The sequence below is a fragment of the Mya arenaria genome, chromosome 5 (genome assembly GCF_026914265.1).
Source record: "Mya arenaria isolate MELC-2E11 chromosome 5, ASM2691426v1".
NCBI classification, from domain to species: domain Eukaryota; kingdom Metazoa; phylum Mollusca; class Bivalvia; order Myida; family Myidae; genus Mya; species Mya arenaria.
Window position 1 is genome coordinate 12,588,659 of NC_069126.1, and position 23,337 is coordinate 12,611,995.

The following is a 23,337-nucleotide window of genomic DNA, read 5'->3' on the forward strand; positions in this document are numbered from 1 at the left end:
GAGAATGAAACGAGTAAGTTAAAGTAAAACCAAACATCCAAGAAGGTTTTAAAAAAGAAGTACATATCAAAATCAAACTTTGAGTTCAATATATAATTGATTGAATAATGAAGGGCTGTACTGGCATTGAAATGAGCTTTCATGCACTAAGTCAAAAGGGCTCAGTCACATCGTATAAATGGGCAAATTTAAAATCGTATTTTCTTTCATGGACCTTGTTAATTAACTGTAATATGCTCAAACGGTGTTTTCTTATACATCTAGTATAAAATTATGGTGTTTTATAGTAATATAATCAAATTAATTAGATTATGTAATATGAAATACTGAATTAATATCATTTTTCATTTTCGTGGAATAAATAATTGTTTTCAATCATTAATTTTAAAGCTATATTTATCATTCGTGCAATAAGTATAATACATTACCTTTATATTAAGACCTTCTGCTAAGAAAATACTGTGCGATATCGACGCACAGTTGCCGAGATTTGTGTAACCTTAAACTAAGTATTGACTGCTACCGTTGACGGTGTTACGGTCCTATTTACCTCGAAAATATTGTCCTGATATTCGCCGGATAGATGCTTTTACAATTGTTCTCAAAAAGAAGTATCGTTTCATTGCAAAACTACCGTTCCTTAGCAAAGATGGTATGTATCTTACATATCAAGGGTATAAATATCGATGTCATCTCTTTTTAAACCTTTAACCTTGAACCATCCTTATCAATTATAATTTATTCGGATGATATTGATTTCGGATAATCAACATATGGCTAGTTTAGGCGTCTTTCTAGACTCAGTAATTTTAAATTGAAAACACGCAAAAGCTTTCATTTGGTATTCTTTAATAGAAGACTAACTTCTGGAGCACATTCTTTATTGAATATGGCAGACGTGAGCATTTCAGTTTTTATTAGTCCCCCTATAGATGTTCGTGTAATGTACATTTATGATGTTGATGTGACTTTGCATTTGTTTATACATGTATTTAAGGGTTTCAGCATCATTGGGTACATTTCCAACCTTTTAAAGTATATGTTTTTGACCAATTTTGTGTCGCAATTTCCATTGGCTGAGTTTAGGGCAAGGCTTACCGTATTAACAGCTATATTTTGAGCATTTTTAGCTCGACTATTCGAAGAATAAGGAGAGCTATACTACTTACCCTGGCGTCGGCGTTGGCATTACACCTTGGTTAAGGTTTTGCATGTAAGCACCTTTAAGTCATTATCTCAGTAAATACATCAGTAATTGCATTGAAACTTTGGATATGTATTCCAAACTATCTTACATACTAAATTAATGAAGTTAGATAACAATTATTTGAATAGAATGCAAATAATAGGCCTTTATTATTTGACTTAGAAATTCTGATTAAGGTTTTGCGTGTAAGCACACATAGGTTAATATCTCAGCAACTACTTGAGGTATTGCATTGATACTTGATACAATGGTACTCAACCATCCAACCTACTAAATTAATCAAGTTAGGTAACTCTAGTTTGCATTTAATGCAAATAATTGCCCTTTATTATTTGACTTAGAAATTCTGGTTAAGGTTTTGCGTGTAAGCACACATAGGTTAATATCTCAGCAACTACTTGAGGTATTGCATTGAGACTTTATACAATGGTAGTCAACCATCAAACCTACTTAATTAACCAAGTTAGATAACTCTAGTTTGCATTTAATGCAAAATAATTGCCCTTTATTATTTGACTTAGAAATTCTGGTTAAGGTTTTGCATGTAACCACATTTAAGTCAATATCTCAGCAAATATATCATGTATTGCATTGAAACATTAGATATGTATTCCCAGATAACACTTTTTTTGAATATAATGCAAATTATGGGCCTTTATTATTTGACTTAAGACATTCTGGTTAAGGTTTTGAATGTAAGCACACATGGATTGCATTGCGACTTTATACAATGGTACTCAACCATCCAATCTACTTGAATAACCAAGTAAGATAACTCCAGTTTGCATTAAATTAAAATAATGGCCCCTTTTTGTTTATTCGACATAGAAATTCTGGCTACAGTTTTGCATGTAACCACTTTTTTAAGTCAATACCTCATGTATTGGCCACTCTACCTGAACAAAATCAATGCCCAAATGTGAAAGAAGGCCCTAAATGCGCATTATTATGGCAAGGCAAGTCTCTCATAAAAGGACATGTGTTGGGTAGTGCACCAGTCAATTGTAACCACTGCCCCCCAGGTCCGGGGACTTTGACTTTCGGTCCAGCCAACTCTGGCTAAAATCCCTGCCCTGCTGGGACGAACAGATGGTAAAATCCCCGCCAAATGCCCCCGCACCCCAGGAACCCTAGGTAAGGCCTATTCCCCGCTATATTTATTAAAGCGAAGACAAAACCACAGCATTCACCCGGCACTGCAGGGCCACCTGAAAGGTAAAAACACGGCCCATTTCCCCGGCTCTCCCCGGTATACCCCCGGACCTGGGGGGCCGTGGTTACAATTGACTGGTGCATAAGGATATCGAGAAAAATGATAGGCAAATTTAAAAAGATATTTCTGCCAGTAGTACGACACATTACCGTTTGTACCTGTTGTGTATGGTGTCTGCCAGACTAGAGGTCCTGTTCAATCATCGGACTAGGCCTAAATTTGTTCATCTAAATTGTGTAAGAAATGCCTAGAAAGATTTGATTCAATCTAGTTTCATGGTGTTATTTTCTTCCCTAGGCATCAGATGCAAAGCGTGCTAAGCTCACAGAGGAGGAGCGTACAAGCTCCCTGTCACCGCTGAAAACCACTGGCTGGACGATGGTTGAAGGCAGGGACGCGATCTACAAGGAGTTTCTCTTCAAGAATTTCAATGAGGTACATGCCAATTTTTTTTATTCAATTAAAGGCCGCCATTTTCCCAACGACCTTTGTGTAACTTCACTGAATGCCATGTGTGCTGTACAAATATTTTTATACATCTACACTGTACAGTCAGTGGATGGAAATTCACATTTATATCATTAATTCTCTCAATATTCATACACTGTTATACATGTATATTCCATATTCATATACTCTTTTATAATATTGAGATGTTTTTCATGCGATGATGCGATACAATATTTTTTTGTTTTAATTCTATAGCCAGTCATCATGTCCGATTTTTCTTGTGGGCAAAATATTTTATTTTGCTATATTGCATATTTTTTTCATATTGCTGTATTTAATAAAAAAATTATCGTTGAAAATTTAACAAAAAAATTCCATTCAATTTTCATTACTTAAAACTTATATATATATCATGTAATAAAGCATTTATTGAACAGCTTGTTGGTCAATAGTCCAAACCATTTGGCCACTGTTGGTAAAGAACAAAGTAAGCTATTAACCTTGGCCAGAAATAACCCACTTTTTCAGAGCCTGGGACAAGTAAAACTACTGTTCGGCAAATATTTTTAAATCTTGGCCACCTCAACAGAATATCTAAGTTCAGGTTAAATCAAGTTTCGTGAACTTTTTAGCTTTTATTGGAAGCTGTCACAAAAAAATGATTCAAATTATGGCCCTTTTTTATTCAACATTGAAATTCAAATGCATCATGTATTGCATTAAAACTTCATACACAGGCTCCCAGCCATTTAACCTTCTTAATTAATCAGGAAAGATAACTCTATCTTGCCTATTATATAATTTTTGCCCCTTTATTATGCGACATTATGGTTAAAGTTTTGCATGTTAGCACACATATAGGTTAATATCTCAGCAACTACTTAATGTATTGCATTGCGACTTTATACAATGGTACTCAACCACCCAACCTAATTGAATATCCAAGTTAGATAACTGTACTTTGTAAATAATGGCCCTTTATTATTGGACTTAGAAATTCTGGTTTTGATTTGGCATGTAACAACATTTATGATAATATCACAGCAAATACATCATGTATTGCATTGAAATCTAATCAAAGTTTACAGTGATCCATGTCTCGCCAAAACTTTTCAATCCTTACAGTGAAAAGCGGCGATATAGTCGAGCGCGCTGTCTCTGTGAAAGCTCTTGTTTGAAAGCTGCTTGCTCACTCGAGCAGGCCCAGCATAATAATTATGATTAGGTTTGCTTGTATTATGAATTTAGCCATAAATAAGAAAGTCCCTCAAATTCCTATTATAAATAAAGTGTTCAAAAAATATAATAGACAACTTTGTTTTTTATTTCAGGCATGGGGTTTTATGAGTCGTGTTGCCTTACAAGCCGAGAAGATGGATCATCACCCAGAATGGTTTAACGTTTATAACAAGGTCAGTCTTCTTGCTTGATATTTTCATATACAAATAATGAAAATGGCAAAAAAAATGAACCACTGCCTCAGGGTTGTATTTCATTTGTGGGGAATTGGGCAAAAAAATACTTGGAAGACAGCCTTATATAAACTTAAAATATGCTTGCGAGTCAGTTAAACAAAGCTGACAGTGCCTTTTTGCACTGAAGAGACAGTCAGTTTGTACCCCCCCCCCCCTTACCCCCCCCCCCCTCCAAAACAGCGCCCCAGTTTCATCATTTGTTAAAGCTTTCTATGCCACCATGACATTCATGTAATGCTATGTTAATATTTAAATAGCCAAGTGATGTGACACTGTTGCATACTTAGGCAAATAGCAACAGTACGTGGTTTCTTTAATCAGGCTTTAAACAGGCTATATATTAATTTTGCACTTGATCTGAATATGACGATGGAAGCTTTAAGGACAAGCTCAGTAGGGCCAAAAAAAAAAATAGGTTCGTTTCCGGTCTCCTTCCCAAAAAAAAGAGGGTAGGTAGGTAGGCATTTTTTTTTTTTTTTTTTTTTTTTTTTTTTTTGGGGGGGGGGAAGTGATCTAGAATAGAAGGCGGCTGACTTTTATTCAAAAACAACCATATTAACTGCATATGAGACAATTTTAAAAGGTACTAAAGCATAAAATGTAAATACAAGTCCATTCATTTATTAAGAACTGTATAATGTGTATTAATTATAATGTATAGATATACATTTTCTAGAATATAAATGCATGTATTGTTGAACATGTTTGTCTGTATGACAGATGTCGAAAAAGAGTGCCTCAGATTTGTCAATTTTTCATATTTACCAATTTCACATTTGTGCTATAATGCTATTCTTATATTTGATAGAATATTAAAATTCTAAAACTCTCCTGAAAACTTTGGGAGAAGTGACTTCTCCCTTCAGTCAATTTAGGGAGAAGTGGGGAGACTTTAAGGAGAAGTGATACTTTCGTAACACCTGATACAAAAACTATGCCATAACACACACCTCAGTTTATATTCACATTCAAACTGATTGCTATAACTATATAAAATGTTCATAAAAAATGTATCATTTTTGGCTCAGCAAAAGTGTATGTGTCAATGTGACATAGTTTATCTCCAAATAGCATCTAAAAATGAAACAAAAACCAAGACAGCTAAGGATTTTAAACAATCAAAATGACTAATAAATGACCTGTCAATATAGTAGGGGGACGAATCTTATTTTGGTACGTTCGGGATAGGGTACGAATGTCACATTCAGCTATGCTGTTATTTACTTGTCTCTGGCTAAATAATATGCTGACATTTAAGAACCAAATGACATTTAAATCACTGTCTTTGATGAAAACTTACCAATACATAATGGGAGGTTGAGAAATTAACTCGGAAAATTGTTCTGACAAAATGGCGATCTCGCCGATATTTTTGACATCGTAAACAGGAGAAAAATACTGTAAGTATTAAAACTCTACATAAAGCAAAAAAAATAATATGTTTTTGTGTTTACAAATCAATTTTTTATCATGAACATTTCACGAAAACCAATTAAATATTTGGTGATACGTCATGTTTTTGATTTTCTTAGCGCCACCTTGCCGATGGCCCGAGATGGCTATGACCGTCTGCTTCAAAAACATCAATGTTTAAAATGTCTGGCATTGTTTGTTCAATACATATAACAATTACTTTTTAATTTCATCAATGCTTGACACGATTTTTCATAATTATGTCGCCTTTTCTATCTCATTTTAATGAACGTATATCATATTATCAGGTTCTTCTCAATGTACATTCTGATTGGTTAACTTTCAATAGCTCCGCCTACCGGCGATGTTTTGGTAATTGGATGACACGGCCCAATTATCGGATTAGGGGATTACCCTATGGCTAATTGCGATGTTTTGACTAATGGGACAGTGGCCAAATACTCGCTGATTGACAGATTTACAATGTGTTAAAATTTCGGCGAGGTCAATGTCGCTTTGATGACACAAATGGGCGATTTATTTGTTTTATTTATCATCAAAGGCGGCTCTGTCAATGAAAAGGGCACAGCGGGGCGTTTGAAAAGGCAGCAGGGCGCCATAAAAGGGCAGCGGGGCGCCCCGCCACGCTAATTATGCTTAGCTGGAGCACTGTGACCAAAGAAAAGAAAATTAACGGAAATAAAGTACCGAAAAGTACTAAATATGCGCGCAGTTAACTTTTACACCAATAAAAAGTATAGGGTCGGCGCGGAAATAAGAGGGTCGGTCGGGCGACCGGAAACAGACCTATTTTTTTTTTTGGCCTAGCCTCAAATTTTAGATCCAATTTTTAAGGCAAACAATCACTCAGAACTATATTGAAGTGATTAATGACATGGTTGTTAAAGCTGCACTCTCACATATTGAACGTTTTGACAACTTTTTTATTTTTTGTCTTGGAACAAGCCAATTTTTTGCGAAAATCTGTGGAAACCAGTTAAATAAGACTGCTAACAAAAAAATAGATCGCAGATTTTTATATTTAAGTTCAAAAATTTATGTTTTATGCATTTTTTTTAAACCGTTAGTAACGGTTTAAGCCATAAAACATTAATAATGGTAATATGAAAATCTACGATCTGATTTTTTGTCAGCAATCTTAAATCATTAGTTTGCAGATATTTAAGCAAAAATTTGCTCTTTCCAAGACAAAAAAAAAAGTTGTAAAATGGTAAATCTGTGAGAGTGCAGCTTTAACTTTCAGACATGAAATATTTGATTATGTGCTAAGATATTAAAAAAAAAACATGTACAGCTGTTACAGTTGACTCTTGTGAGGAGCTCTGCAGATCACAAGTGTATCCATTTAACTTCCAGAGCAGTAAAGATTTGAAAGTTAACAATTATGACATTATCAATGTAGTTAATTTGAACAAAGTTCTGAACAGTCAGCCCCTTGTCAAACAATTCGAAACTGAGAGACCCACTACAGTAACAATACAACAATCATTATAAAAATGTCAAAATGTTATTATCTCTAAATGCTTCAATAACTTGAAATGCTCATTGTTCATTTGCATACAGTAGTAATATTATATACAACACTGCAACAGTGTGTGTTTACTGTACTATGTACAATAATCCTGTTTTTCAACCCTATTGTTTGGTAAGACGTAAAAAGAAATTGTTCATATCCACTATTATAAACCTGCCTTAAAACCCATTTTTTTCTCCCGATCCTACACTTTCTGTTTGCCATATTGTGGATTCTTTTCCTTAGTTCATAAAAAATGTGCATTAATTTGAGTGAATATGTCAAAATTTGACAATTTTATATCTTAAGTTGTCTACAATAGTTATATACCTTAATATAGGTTGGTTTGGAACAGAATCATGGTTCTCCAAAAAAAAAAAAAACAACAACAGTTGAAAGCCTATCTTCCTATCTTATTTTTTTTAGTAGAAACAAGGGAAAAAAATGATGGATGAATTGGACTTTTTTTTGCTAAGACTTTGCTGTATATAAAATTACGCATTAAGCATTGTTTATTTGGTGCTGAAGCTAACATTTGATAATACAGAAAAAAGGACATATAAACTACTACTACAAGTTTGTGTATTACAGTATATGCATTATAATAATGATTTTTACTTATTTTATGTCTGCAGGTTCAAATCACCCTGAGCACCCATGATTGTGGAGGTTTGTCCCAGCGCGATGTCAAACTGGCGACATTTATAGAGTCTGCCGCTGCTGCTACCAAGTCTTCCTAAGCTCTCTCAGGCTACACTCAACCATATATGCATTTATGGCCACACACCACCATTCTAAATGCATTTACAATTTTACATGTACATAAACATTCCAGTTTGTAATACATTTTTTGGTTAAAAAGTGTGATAAAAAATGAATGAAGTTCTTTTTGAGGATTATTTTATTTCCAAATTTACAAAGTTTTCTTAATAATATGCAACCAAAGCATACATGTTTTTATCTGTAATCATAAGCATGTTTCTAGCAATACAATACATATGACAAGCAAGAATGCATGTACATGTAGTCTTTAAAGAGAGCATTGTATGTATCAATATTGTTCAAGCAAGTATATATCTTGTCTTATTGTTGGTGGTAGTTACACTTTTTTTTAACTTTTTGCGACATTTACTCTGGGGCCATTCTGAATTCCTCAGCCTTTTTGCATCAAAAACAACCTTGAATGTATGCCCGTACATCAGTAGAAGCATACATGCCATATCTCCCGGCGGGGGGAAAAATCCCCCGGAATTTCGACCCATCCCTTGGTCCCCCGCCGGGGGATCCATATCCCCTGGAATTTAAAAAAAAAACAAACAGTGGAAAGCATCAATAATATTATGAGTGTGAAATTCCATGAAGGACCATGATGACTAAGTCCAAAAATTATTGTAATTTGAGTGTATTTCTGTATTTATTCTTATATTATAAATGCAGATATTGTGCAAATTTTCGTCGCATAAAAATCCCCTGGTGTAATATCAAAATCCCCTGGAATTCAGACCAAAATCCCCTGGGAAGCCTCTCAGAAATATGGCATGTATGTAGAAGTAGTTTGGAAAATTTTAAATAAAAGTTTTAATTAATTGAAGTGTTTTAATGTGTATCATATATATATGCCTAAGTTTAAAGTGATTGTAAGTGAAGTGTTTAAGTGCATAAATAATTAAGATTTCCTGAGTAAAGTCCTTAGGTTTAACTGCTTAATTGAAATTACTAGGGATCTACTGCAATGTAGTTAAATATAAAGATTTCTGAAATTGTAAACCATCCATAAACATCTGAGATCATGTTCGCTGGAAAATGGCCGAGGAGTTCCGAATGCTCTAGGGCTAAATTTGATATCAAAAATAAGATTTAACTTAAATTTATGATCAAGTGCTATGATTGGACAGTAAAACTAGTTGACCAATAGACTGAATGTAATTGCATGGTCATCTTTAAGGATAAGGATTAGAAATGTATTGAATATGGGTTCTTGCCTCAAAGCTAATTTTAATCAAATTGTCATTAAAATCACATTTTTTTTTTGGAAACATATATTTGCTATTTTGTTTATTCATTTGCTGGATATCATTGTGTAATAGTAAACCAATCATAAATTTTATTATGATTTGATAATGTTCCTTATGATATGCATTTGTTAGTACTTTTTTTATGAAAGTAGTGTGACATTTTTCAAATCTGAAAGTTCATACATATATATTTCGCTACATAAATTGCATACATGGAAATGTTCTGTACTTTGTTAACACAAGTTGAAAAGACTATTGGTTGCCCGTAGCTTGTATTAATTAAACATCTTAAGTCATTTCCTATCTTAAGTCATTTTCGTAAATTAAGTATATCATTGTTCAAATGACATTATGATGTAATAATTTCCTTAATACTTTATTTTCATAGAATTAATAGTAAAAACACCTTTTTATGTTAAAAACACTTCTACTTTTCTTTTAATTTGACAGGCTATGACAATTTTAGGAAATCCACTTAATTAAGGTAAATACTTAAATTGTTTTATGAGTACAGGGCAGGCTTTCTAAAGTCTGTAAAGTAGTGGACAAATTTCAATCTGTTTCACTTTTATAATTTATAGATAGTGTTGTGTATAATGAATCTCATAGCTTGAATTATATATGTGCTAAAATTTAAACTGAAGACTCAATATTAATGTTTGCATCAGGAACAGACAAAACGTTGGAAAATATGAGTTTTGTTATAATTATTACCTACTATTAAGACCAGTGTTGACCAAAGCTAGGGCTTTTGCTGTGTCATAATTTAACAATTTCTCCATTTTTGACGACATACCTATCCACTTTTTGTTCTAGTCACACAATATCGCATTTCTGTGTTACAGAAGCAAAATCAGATATGTATTCGAAATACATTGTAGCATTAGAACTCATTCAATATAGCTTAGTGCTTATTCTATATAAGCTTTAGTGCGTTTATCTGCTGATTATTAGAAATACTCAAATATAAATATATTGATATTGCAAGAATGAATGTTAGAAATTAACTGGAATAACTTAAAAAATCCATATACATAAACATATGATATACCTTGGACACTGTGACACTCTTGTGTTTCGCCTTTATTTCAAATGTTTCTTATTTCTAAATGATAAAAATCATGAAATAACATAAATAGACATTGAATTGACCACTACAGTATAAGTTAATTTAACACTTGATAGTTCTTTTAAGCTTGACAAAATGTTTTTGTAAAAAATAGACTACTTTAATAACTATAAAAGTTTGGCTGCCTTTTACTATTCATAGTTTTTTATACAAATGTTTATTGCATAAAATGTCAACACAGCTATGTCCATTACAGAAGTCTTTCGATCTCCCAGGGCTGCCTTTATACATTTAAGCCAAATTTGATGTTATACACATATTTTGAGGATGGGTTATTGTTGTGATTATATATACCAAAATAAAAGTTAGATGGTAGAGTGTTGTGTTTTATCAGTTCCCTCCATAAGGTTCGGATTAATTTATTTCCCCCCCGCATTGCCAACTTTGGAGAAATCCAATGTAGCCAACGTGCCTATAGAGTTAGACAGGGCGACAGGTGCTATTGCGTAACAGATGTTCACAATTTTAAAATTACCGAAATATAGTTTATATAACGTTTTGAATTGATTTTTTTTTCTTTTAAAATGTTAATGTTTCAAGTTTAATTTGACAATAAATATGGGCTATGAAACATGATACATGATAATAGGGTATTGAAAGATATTAATTTGCATGACTGCATCGAGTCACCAAATAATTCTATCTATCTCTGTTTAATGTCAACTCCTCTTCCGAGTGTTACTGACATGAACGGTGCGCGCCGGCTTGTTAGTGAAAAAATAAAACACTGATGCGGCAAATCACATCAGAAAAGTGAGAACTAGGGTATGAAAGAGAACACAATTATAAATGATAAAAAGTGATTGGTGAACTGGTAGAAGGATAAAAACACTGCTCGCTTATCTAATGCTTAATGGTTGCCACAGCCCCCTTGAATGTGTCAGGGGTGGGGATAGTGACAATATGATTTGGCAAACTGTTCCAAAGTACAACCGAGTGAGGATAGAATGAAAATTTGTGATAGTCAGTTTTTACTTGAATTTGTCTGAAACATAGTGGGTGCATTAGTCTGGTAAATCTTATTGGTGTTTGAATATAAGATGGCAGCGTAATAGCAACATGATGATGGTATATGTTGTAAAACAGTACAAGTCGGGAATCTAGTCTACGTTGTTCAAGTGAGCGCCAACCAAGACTTTCCTGCATGTTTGTAACACTGGAGAGAGGAGAGAAGTCATGTTTAATTAGTTATGCACAAGTTCTACTTCTTAATTGTATACACTTTGGTTCAGTTTTCTTTTGCACCCAACTCAACATTGATTGTTTTCGGCTTGTCATATAGAAGATATCCTCTTTCATGCATTCGTTGTAGTTAACGTTCTCACGTTTTTTTCAACATAAATGGCATTTAAATTGTCCTAAAAGACCGGTACTAAATAATAGCAACAGCAGATTATAGTTTATTTTATCTCTCTTTTCCGAAATATCACACCCTATTTTGTTTTACACTTCTGAAGAAATATCAAACTCTTTTTAGAATGGTGTGAAAATGGCTTTAATGTAATGTCTAGTAAACTAATTAGATATGATTTGAGATTTCAGTCCTGTAGCAAGTCAAAGTCAAGTCATTCAAACAACGTTTCCTCTGCAAATTAGCTGCCTCTACTCAATTATGGCTAATACTAAAAGTTCTATCGAAACGTATATTATAAGCTATGAAGACTGGTCAACTTAATGACCCCCTTAAATTCTATATTGCTTATCTGCCTTAATCTAGCCATGCGTCCAACAGATTAATAATTGCTCAACTCGCTAATATCTACGCTACCATTGCACTGAGAGGAGAAATCGATATAGATCGCCGTTAGCCTGATAAGCTCCAGTGTTGGCAACGCCGACTACAGGCAAAAAGGAAATGGTAGGCGTGTGTATGTGTCCAGGCAATGTTGTCTGGAGCTTAACTTGAAAACGTTTTTGAGGTTTTGACTTCAACGTTCATATCTAGATCGATCTCATGTAGAAGAAGTACAGTGCAAAGGAACCATAACGCTTTGTGCAGTATTTCAATTATTGTCCTTTTGTTAATTATTATACATGTACTTCATATGTGTTGAAGTTGCTTTTCCCTTTGTTAACTATGTCCTTGTTATCGGAGAGTGTCGGGATATTTTCATAGGTTCCGAAATCTTGTTCCCTGCTTACTGATATTTCATACAAATACGCCCCGATAACGATAATGCTAGGGGAAGGAACTCCACATTATAGGGTCCGTTCCGTCGTCGTGCGAAATATTCTGGCCAGAGCTCAAAAACCATTAAACCCCTCATAAAGAGGCGTCAATTTTTAACCAAATGACATGTCTAAGATTAACGGTATAAGCGGAAAATACAAATAATCTAAGTTTCATCTTATCCTATGAACAGGGAGGGGTTCACGCTCTCGTTATACTAGTGTAACGTGCGTGACCAACAAGCCCAACAGATCCCTTCACAGAAAAGCATGCACGACCTAGAAGGGGTCGTATATACAGTAAATTTTCAATCCACACAGAGCCCGTCCATTACTAATTTGCATATTACTAACCAAGTAAAGATACGTACTATGAACATACTTCCGTCTATTACGAGAAGAGTCGTCCCGAGTCTAGGCCTCCGAAACTCCTGGTCAAGGCAACTCCAATTCGGCAGTTGTCAACATCCCACCACTGCCGACATTAAGTAACGTGCGAGACCAACAAGCCCTACAGATCCCTTCAGAGAAAAGCATGCTCGACCTAGAAGGGTCGACTGGTCTTTATATACAGTAAATTCTCAATCCACACAGAATCCGTGCTTTGCTAATTTGCATATTACCAGCCAAGCAAACATACGTACCATGAACATACTTCCGTCTATAACGAAATGTTATACTACGAACGCACATCCACCTCCTACAGTGGACCGTTACATTAGCTCGCGTCTGTTACCAGTGGAAAATGTTTTGTGGTACCCAGCGTACTCCTGGCGAACACCATGAACGCGAACCGTGTAATCAACTATTACATTTTTATCAGGATTCCTTTGTTTTAGCATTGATGAAAATTTACGGGTACACAAGTGCATAGTTGTGCTTTACTTACATTGACAAATTACGAATAAAGAGTTAAACTGTCGATGCATTATGTACGTATATTGCTTTATGCAATCCACCTCTCTATGATCCTCATGTGTATTCTAAAGACAAAGTTGTTTCGTTCATTTTTGATTTCATTGAAAGATTTTATTCAATGACCAATCTACTTTAAAATGAAATAATGCCAAAAGAGTTTTTTTTTGTTTCCAGTAAAATCTAAACAAAAATAGGTAAGGTATGTAGGCATAACTTTTTCTGTTTTATTTTTTTTATTTTGGAGAACCGGGACCCTTAACCAAACCGACCTACATCGGGGTAATTCACTTTTGTAGATTTTATAAAGATATAAAATGGTCACATTTTACACATGCTCACTCAATAAATGTTCACCTATTAGGAAATAACGAAAAAAAAAAAAACGCACAACGGCAAACAAGTGTAATGAGGGGAAGGTAAAGTAGGATCGTTCTATAAGTGTATTTCGGTTATATCATATAAAAAGAATTGTTATGAAATCTTTTATGTTAAAGATTACAGTGACATTAAAAAATGATATGACTTTCCACCTTGTGTGAGAGGTATTTTTCAACATGCTTGACAGTTTAATAGCAAGGATCAAACTGGAAATGCTTACACACCGCCCTTCCCCATGAAAACTCTGTGTTAGGAAAGTGGAAAATAAACACCGACTGGCAGATTTTTTCAAAAATTTCATTTTATTGATTTTTAAAGTTCAAGTATTACTGATAACTTTTTTAATTTTAAACATGTACACATTTGTACTCGCTTAGTTCGCTTCAAATCCAGGTCAAGCTATACGAATGGTCACATCAGTTTGGAAACCAGGTCAAATTCGGTCAAAACGTTCCATGTGAATTAATCCTTTGCAACTTTAAATGTTGTTACAATATGTGTTTGTTTTTGTTAATCGATTTATAGCATACCGTTTTGAAACAAACTATGACACGCAGTGAAACATCGTACCTAAGAAGCTAAAGGGACTGTGCACCAACTCGTTATGTACCATGTTAATTTAGAACGTTATTGGTACAGTAAGAACATGTTCATCAAGTTTGCAGTTCTTGTTAACTTGATTCAATTTAGCAAAGTCACAAAAGCTAGCAATATATAGGGTGTTCATGAATGACCTCTTGTATCTTAACGACGTATTCACATATTGGGCTGACTGTTCAGAACTTCGTTGACAACTTTGTTAACACTATGGTGAAATAGTTTGTGATATGCTTAAATGTTTAAATGAAACATGCATAACTGAAACGGTCGTCACGAACTTTGTTATAATAACTGTAGATTACAAGTGTGTCCAATAAAGTTCCTGGGGCCGTATTAATAAGCATCTTAGTGAATATTTTTAACTTAGCGAGAATTTCGTACTTTTTGACATCAAATATTTTAAATACCCCGTACTTTCATATATTGTTTAGACCATGTTCTTGCTTATTTTCAATTTTTGTGTGTACAAACATTGTTCGTTTTCTTAAAATTAAAATTAGAAAAAAGGCATTTTTTTCACTAAGTTGAAAATTGTTACTAAGATGCTTATTGAATACGGCGCCTGGCGATTGATAACGTTAAAAACGTTGTCAACTTTAACAAAGTCCTGAGCAATCGGCCCATTGTGTTCTGTTTCATACCAGATAAACACAGAAAGTTACAAGCAGCAATGAGTCTAATTGCGTCAATCATTATATTCACAAGAATATTTAACTAATCTAGTGTGTGGTTTTGCAAACGCTTTGTCGTGGTTGAACTGTCTTTTGCGGACAGTATGATCCGCATGTTCTTATTATAACATCTGTATTGGAATTACAACGATAAATCATACATCACATCAGTCTACATGACCATAGAACTTCATTTATTCAAACACCTCGTCATGCAGTTCACCATCGAACGACAACCTGCTCTCTAAAGTTCGGTCCATGTACGGTATATCCGATTCCAAACTAGTGCTTTTAACCACAATACCACATTTGGGGTCAACGGCCACATTCTCGTAACGCACAGCCGAAGATGAGGTCCGAGTCTTTTTTCTCAAAGGTTTCTTAGGCAACTGTCCAGATTTTGAACCACCGGAAGTTGGTCTATTATCAACACTACTTGATACGCTGGTTCCCCCATGTATGTTGGAAATTTCGAACTCTGCAGTACTGTCTATAACACCACGCTGGGAAACAGTGCTAAATCCACGTAGAAACAGTCGTCTCGAACTGGATCTTCTGTCTCCGCCATACCGAATGTGAAGCCTGTATTTTATTAGGAATAAAATTGTTTGAGCAAAAATCCTTTTACGGAAAAGGTTTCACAATGTTCAGTTCAGAGAACGCTTCGTTATTCTAAATTAAGCTGACATCGCTACGTACGTTTTGACAAACATAATCTACGTATAAGAAATTGTCATATAAATCAAAATAAAATTTCACTACCTTTCATAAACATGCGCTACAAATGTGATCTCTGTAATGTTAACGAAGTTTTCTAACAGTTTGACCATATTTTTTGCCGAACTTGTTTGTTTGATTTGTGAGCGTGTTGTACCTCAAGTCTTTAGACATAAACTTTCTGATAAAAGATCATTAGATTTGAAAGAAATGATATTTAGACTGTTTACAAAATTATTCGAATATTTGACCTAGTAGCTTATTTTATGACAAAGTATTATGAATACTATAACTTGAGCCACTACATGTCACAGAGGCTTACATTCTTAACAGTTCTAATGAACATTGGTTAAAAGAAAAGCCATAATAATATATAACTGTTGTTTTATCATTTGACCTAATGACCTCCCTGTTGTCGGTTTTAAATCAACCATCCTCGGCGCCCCAGCGAATATATCATACAAAAAGTCGAACCCCGTTGGCTCGATCTCCCAGGGACCGGCGAAAATACCTCAAGCCTCGGAAAGTTCAAGCAAAACGGGATTGTTTGCCTTCAGTTTAAAATAAAATCAGTCCTTTACATCAAGTTCGTGCCAACGAGGATTTCGAGGCAAGCGAGTTCGACTGTATATGAAAGGAAGCTCTTAACGTTGGGGTGCCGAGGATGTATATTTACGAGCGTATGCCAAAAAGAAACGTAAGATCAAGAATTACATTCAATCGAGTGTCACAAATTAAATTGAAATAAACTGTCCCATAACGGACCAATAAAGCTCTTAGATTCTAAATACATATGTATATATTATAACTTCTCAGAAAAGAAAACAATTCGAAAAAGTGATCGTACTATAAGTGCTTTGATAAGATTGCCCCATTAACCGTAAGTGAATGTGGCATTGACTACACTACATTCTCACACTTAAATTAAGGACGAAAGGGCAGAAGTTGCAACTGTTAAGAGCGTTAACAACTTCACATGCAGCATTTTGAAGTAGTTCGATACACTAAAGACATCAGACTACAAACACATTTTTGGGGGGTCCTGGTGAGCTCAATCAAGTCGGCGTGTTCATACAAATATCATTTATGATATATTTGCTGTTCTATTTATTCTGGCCTGTTGATATGTACCTGCGTTTGTAACAGACGATGGCGAGAATAATGATGAGGCAGACTGCAATCCCAGCACCCACGCTGACACCGATATAGAGGGTTACTGAAACACGCAGACGGAAAGTAAATTGTGTATATTGGCAAAACAGTTTCATAACAACAAATAAGTAAATATGTTTAGCAAAATAGCTTTTTGGCATGAGTTAACGATATGAATTATTATATTGAAAGTTAGCCTTTGCGTTATACGGACATGAGAGTGTCATCCCTTCCTCCTGTAGAATCCGGAATACCGTTTACTTTTGGCCGCAATACGGTTTAGTTGTGGGTTGGAATACGGAATAGTGTTTACTTTTGTCCGGGATCTAAGGAATGGCAGGAAGGTCGAATTAAAAATCCGCGTATTAATTAAGTTTATACTGCTGTCGGGCATTTCTTTGTGCGAAAAATGTGTTTTTATTTGCTATATGTCAGAAAACCGCGCCTCAATGATAACCTGATCAAACTTGAATACCGTTCACTTTTGGGCCAGATTCCAGAATACCGATGACATTTGGGTCCGAATCTGGAATACTATTTACATTTGGACCGGAGTCCGCAATACTGGTTACTTTTGGGCCGGATTCTGCAATACCGCTTTTAGGTCGGAATCTCCGCAACCCCGTTTACTTTTGGGTCGGAATCAGGAATGTCGCTAATTCTAGAACTGGAATATGGTATACCTTTTAATAGCACTCACTAATACAACGCCCTGATGAATTTCGTATTGTTTACTTTAATAATGGCTTCTTAGGTCAATTTAGTGGCAATTCACTTAAAGGCTACATATAACTATACCAAAGGGACAAGGAAATTTAAGTGTTATTCGTTAAAAGGCCGCATGCAATTTATTTTAAGAGCTGTTTATACCACGTACTCAATCTAACCGATAAATATTGTTGAAAATGATATATTGTTCTGAATTATTTACGCTATTCCAATAACAGAATTACTTCCATACTGCATCAATGTCACTAGCGGCGGTTCCTGGAAATCACGGTTGGGCTAAAGAAGAACTCGGAGCATGCTCTTCGTATGAACTATATAAGTGTGTAAATGTCCTATATCCAAAAAGTTTTTGTATACATCTCTAGAAATGGTTGCAAGATTAACGAACTATTTGTAAATTCATTTGTATGACTGTTATTTTTGTTTGATAGTATTCATATGGAATCAGATTCCAGTTGCTATATACTCATAGTGGAATCCGGCGTACTTTACCTCGACGTCCGGAATACCGGACAAAAATGGTCTGCATTCAGCTTACCGAAATTCGGGTGACACCCTCAGACATGCCGTTATAAGTGTTTGTTTTTTACGAAAAAAAATACCGTTTGTATGAATTTCATTATGATTTTAAAAGATTTAATTCATATAGTCAGTTAATTATACCGATCAGAATTTGTAACCAAAACTACGACGAAATGAAATGGATTACAATTCATAGAGTGGGTTCATACACTTTAGTTCATTTTTTATTGCAAAACATTGAAAGCGATGCTTACAGTGGTGATACATCTCAGGGACCACCTCCGTTGTGTTTTCGGTGGCTGTAAGAAAAGAAAACTACTGATTTCCAATACAATCTACTTAAAAATGCACTTTTACTCCCAAATTAGATTTACCACAATAAATGCAATTGTTTTGATATACCGAAAAGGATGAATAAATGTTGAAAACGATGATTCTTATGAAGGATGCCGCGTTCTATTTGAAGGAAAGGTGCAGAAAACAAGGTACATGTGTATTTCTACCCTATGAGACGATAGTAGATCACAGTTAATGTTTTAGCACTCACTCATCATTAAATATGTTTGCATTTCAGCTATTAAATACACGGTTACAATCTTGTTATCAGTAATTGATAATATCCATAGATGCATTATTTAGTAAGTAATTAAATTATGTTTGTTATACATGTGTATGTATTGATTTTGAATAAGAGTGTCACATCAAGTAAATGTGCTTAGTATATTAAAGGGCACACTTGATAGACGCACTTTTGATTTGAATTTAAGTGGAATTCGCAAACCATAACTAGTTAACCTGTTAATGTTGTACAACTAAAAAAGGTAAGACGTGGCAGTCCTGGGCAAATTTAAGTTTGTTTTTAGTCTTATGGTATTTATCTTACAGAGAGAGTTTCGCGAATATTAACTAGATAACTAGATACTTATCGCGAAAATTAAGTAGTTAAAACGAAACAATTCGCGAACATATTATCTTACGGCAGTTATATGCCGCCATACGACAGTTATATGCCGCCATAGTATACAAAATAAAATTTTAAGTCAATACTCGATAAAATGAAGAAGGACAACATAAAATGCCAAGTAAATGTTTGTCAACTCCCTGTGTTTTCGTACAATGTTAAACTGGGGACATTGAATGGAGATAACAACGTGGATTGACTTTCTTGCTGCCATCCAGTACGATGAGGCCATAGTTATAGTCATAGTCATAGAAATTACTTAAGTTCTTACTCGATAACTAATTCAATTTATTTTATCGTCTTACTGTCTTGTATGGTTCAAAATACTTATTGTTTTCTTCTATACATTATATTGGTAATGCTAAAAAAGTTGTTATAGAGCAACTTTTTGAGTAACTTTACTCAAAAAAGGTTGTCCTTAACTGGTGTTTACGTGTTCAGTGCATGTATAAGGACGCTAACGCAAACAATTTGGTTAAAATATTTAAACAAAATATAAAAATATATTTGTTTATAAAAGAACAAGAATTGATTTTTTTTATTTACAAAATGTACGTTAAATAGAATGTGCACTCGGTTAAACAAGAACATGAGAACTAAAAAATGCATATTGTTTTCGAAGACTTATTCCGATTATGCTCATAGAATTATTTAATGGCGTTATATTAAGTATAACGCTATAATTTTAAAAGCATAATGAAAAAAAATCGTTTAGCCCGCTCTCACTTCAAAATGAAACGTCAGCGCACAAATGGCTTGGATACGATTCCAGCGACCGATACAACGTTATTTTTAAACGTTTTCAAAAAAAGTTCAATTAACAGTAATTTGATATTCTTTTAAAGCATTCAATAAAATATAAAGTGGGTCAGTGTAATATCGCAATAACTTTCACCTCGTGAACACCAAAAGAAACATTTCACTACTGGTTACGCTACTCGTGAAATATGGATTTTGGTGAGCACTCAGTGAAATATGCATATATAGCGATCTTACTATGAAACAAACAATTACTTCTATAGCATACATCTATGAACCAAGATATCCTATATACGACAGATTCTTCAGAGAATAAAACATAACACAAACATTTAAATAAACGCATTATATACAAACAAAAATCAAGTGTAGCATACACATAACTAGTTCAACATAATCAACAGACAGATAAAAAAAACAAATTGCAGTTACCATTTTCTTCAACTGTCTCATTATTTAACCCAGCCATTTTATAACATGTTCCTTCTATTGTTGTTGGCGGCCTTGTTGGAAAAAAATTTAGTCCTAGATTTTCCGAGGTAGTTTGTGTCTTTCACACCACTAAACTGTTCAAAAACAGGCTTTAAAAATACATGTGAACGGTATGCATAAAAACATGTCACTGAATTGTGTGACACTTATTGGTGTTAAAGGAAGTCGCCTGTATTTACACTCGAAATTAGTTTTAATAGCTGTACATAAACTTATGTATAACTATATGTATTAAGACGATGTACAATTGTATAAGTCTAATAAAATATCTGTTCTGTTCTGTTCTGTTCATAAAGTGTCGCAATATTATATGTTATAAATTGATTGTCATACTAGGCCTAAAAAAATACATTTGGTTCGGGTTATCCGACCCTACCTACGGAATAGGCGCCGACCCTACCGTTTTTATAGTCAGTTTGAAAAAAAATGAAAAACTAAAACAAATAATTTGTTTTTGCTTTTCAATATGTAGTTTAAAACCTTAAATGCTTATAAAGACGATAACTTTAACACTATTATCCAATGATGAAAATGACATTCTTATATAAAGCCTAATAAAAAAAATAATTAAAAAAAATAAAAAGCCTACCTACCCTACCTATTTTTGAAAAGAATGTAACCCTAACCAAACAATTTTTTTAGGCCCTAGTACTGCCCAAATAACATGCAAAAATAAAAAAATAATACTCCACGAAGTCAGTTCATACAAAACAGTGTGTTTTGAAAACGCAGTTTTGACAAAATAGTAACTGACATTTAATGTATGAGTTTCCATTAGTTGGCTGCAATTGCTATCAGGGGTGATATTTTGAACCCAGTTGAAAATGTGATAAAATTCAACGTTTGTTTACCATAATTCCATGTTTCTAAACAGCTACATCTTAGACCAAAATGGAACAAGTATCTCTCTTGAAAGACCATTGATATATCAAGAGGCTCTTTACCATGTACAAAAACAACAAAAATGTGTCCCCTTATAGCGAGATGAAGGCCTAATTTAACCCTCCCATAAGTGGCAACTCGCACCCCATCTCCCGCAAATAAATCTGAGATATAACGCAATGTCGATTATTGGACCTAATATCTTTTGTCCTCTGTTGTCTGTTGGCATGTTGGTGGATGGTCAGCTGAGGATAAAAAAGCTGGTCAGTTTGTTTGCACACTCAGCCACGCTCTGATAATGGAATCTCAGGTATGCATACAATTTGAGAGAGGTACAATTACAGTAGAATAACATAAACGAGGCCTTTAAAAGAAGAATATGTCTCAAAAACTAGGAGTCTTAAATACTAAATACGTTTTTTACAGTTTCAAGTTTCTGTATGAACATAGAAAACCTGTATTTAGCTCTTAGTAATACATAAAAATATGTTGTTCTGCTAAAATAGAATATGATGGTGGCATTTAATTAGGTGATAGACCAACTGTAACAACAGTGCATGGCAAACATGTTAAATTAGCAAATACTTTCTGAGAGTACCTGCGAAAGCACTTTGTTAACACAAGTAAGAAAAGTTTAGTATCGTAGACAGCGAAGGGTACAAACGCTATATACAGCCTCTATCACCAGCTACAGCTACACTAAACGATATTCTATTTTAAAGAATTAATACGAGTAAAATATGCCAAAAATGCATCCGCATTGTATCAGAATAAAACAGAGGTGCAGCTTTAATAAAGAAGTGCATTTTTATTGTAAGGTATGAACAAAAATGTGCACCAGCGCATCTCGGATTCTGTTTGACTATATTAGTACAGTTAGACTTTTGCCCCAAAGTGTAAGTCATATAATAACACAATAACGCAAAGTATGAGAGACAATGAAATGTAATAATAAAACAATGTTATGAAACACAACATGACGTACATTTGATGTATTTGTTGTAATTGCGTACGTACTATGATTATTATGTTTTTAACTTTAAACTATAAACAAGCGCCTTTAATGCAATGAGTCAGCGTCTCCAACTCTTATTCAAGAGCTTTATTCATTTCCTAAATAATTGAACAAACATCAGTAAGTGCCAGCTTCCTGAAACGCATCCTTTAGTAAATTGTTACGCACTCAGGCAGTAGTGATCTAAGTTTCAGTTCAAGTTTTATCACAAAAAGCTATTTTTGATTTTCCCTATTTCCTTGTAGGCTTTCGACTTTATAAAAAATATTTTTTCTAAGAAATGTGTATGTTTAAATGACAAAAAAACATATTGGGCCGTAAATCAATGTTATTGCAAACGTTTTAGGACAACGTCTCTCTTTCAAGTCTAAAACAATCAAATTCATGAGTATCTATCATGCGTTTCCGGTACGGATAGAGAAATCCGACCCGAGGGCACGTGCGTAAGCCGATAACGCAGCGTGACTAACTTTTGTCCAATTACACCAAAAAAAACGCGTGCGACGTTGTTTACCGACGTCATAGAGCGCAGTAATTCTGAATAACTAAAAATAGTGTTTTTTAACGATTATTTATGTTCAATTTTAATTAGGCAAACATATATACTTGATTGCGCCTTTATTGGAATGGCATAATATATTTTTCATAAACCATACAATAAATGAAATAAGAAGTGGCGCGTTGTTACGCGTGACTCATCTTACATGTAAGATGGGTTTTTCCAGCACTGGTCACATGACCGAAAACACACGTCAGGTATGCAAGAATATTTCCAATCCCGAAATATGTTATTCAGCATTCATCTAAGATTTCAACATTTATAAACACGTTTCGATATGGTTGTCTTCAGTACCTGTTAAACCCAGGAAAGTTGTGTTTCGTATCGATGCTTTGCGAACCATGCGGTCTTGTCTCAAAGATAAACAAAGATATATG

The 23,337-nt window shown here is 34.3% G+C and overlaps 2 protein-coding genes across 2 annotated transcripts; one reads left to right on the forward strand and one right to left on the reverse strand.

Moving 5' to 3' along the window:
• The first annotated feature begins 513 nt into the window (after positions 1-513).
• LOC128236094 (probable pterin-4-alpha-carbinolamine dehydratase) lies at positions 514-10,751 on the forward strand. Its single transcript, XM_052950945.1, has 4 exons — positions 514-652; positions 2,718-2,855; positions 4,202-4,282; positions 7,928-10,751. The coding sequence occupies exons 1-4, from the start codon at positions 584-586 to the stop codon at positions 8,030-8,032; spliced, it is 393 nt and encodes a 130-aa protein (XP_052806905.1). The 5' UTR covers positions 514-583; the 3' UTR covers positions 8,033-10,751.
• A 4,425-nt stretch (positions 10,752-15,176) lies between these two features.
• On the reverse strand, positions 15,177-20,647 carry LOC128233502 (uncharacterized). The gene is made up of 4 exons (XM_052947202.1): positions 20,445-20,647; positions 18,547-18,591; positions 17,021-17,105; positions 15,177-15,754 (listed from the first exon to the last, which is right to left on the reverse strand). Exons 1-4 carry the CDS (start codon positions 20,479-20,481, stop codon positions 15,367-15,369), a joined length of 555 nt encoding a protein of 184 aa, XP_052803162.1. The 5' UTR covers positions 20,482-20,647; the 3' UTR covers positions 15,177-15,366.
• Between the last annotated feature and the right edge of the window lie 2,690 nt (positions 20,648-23,337).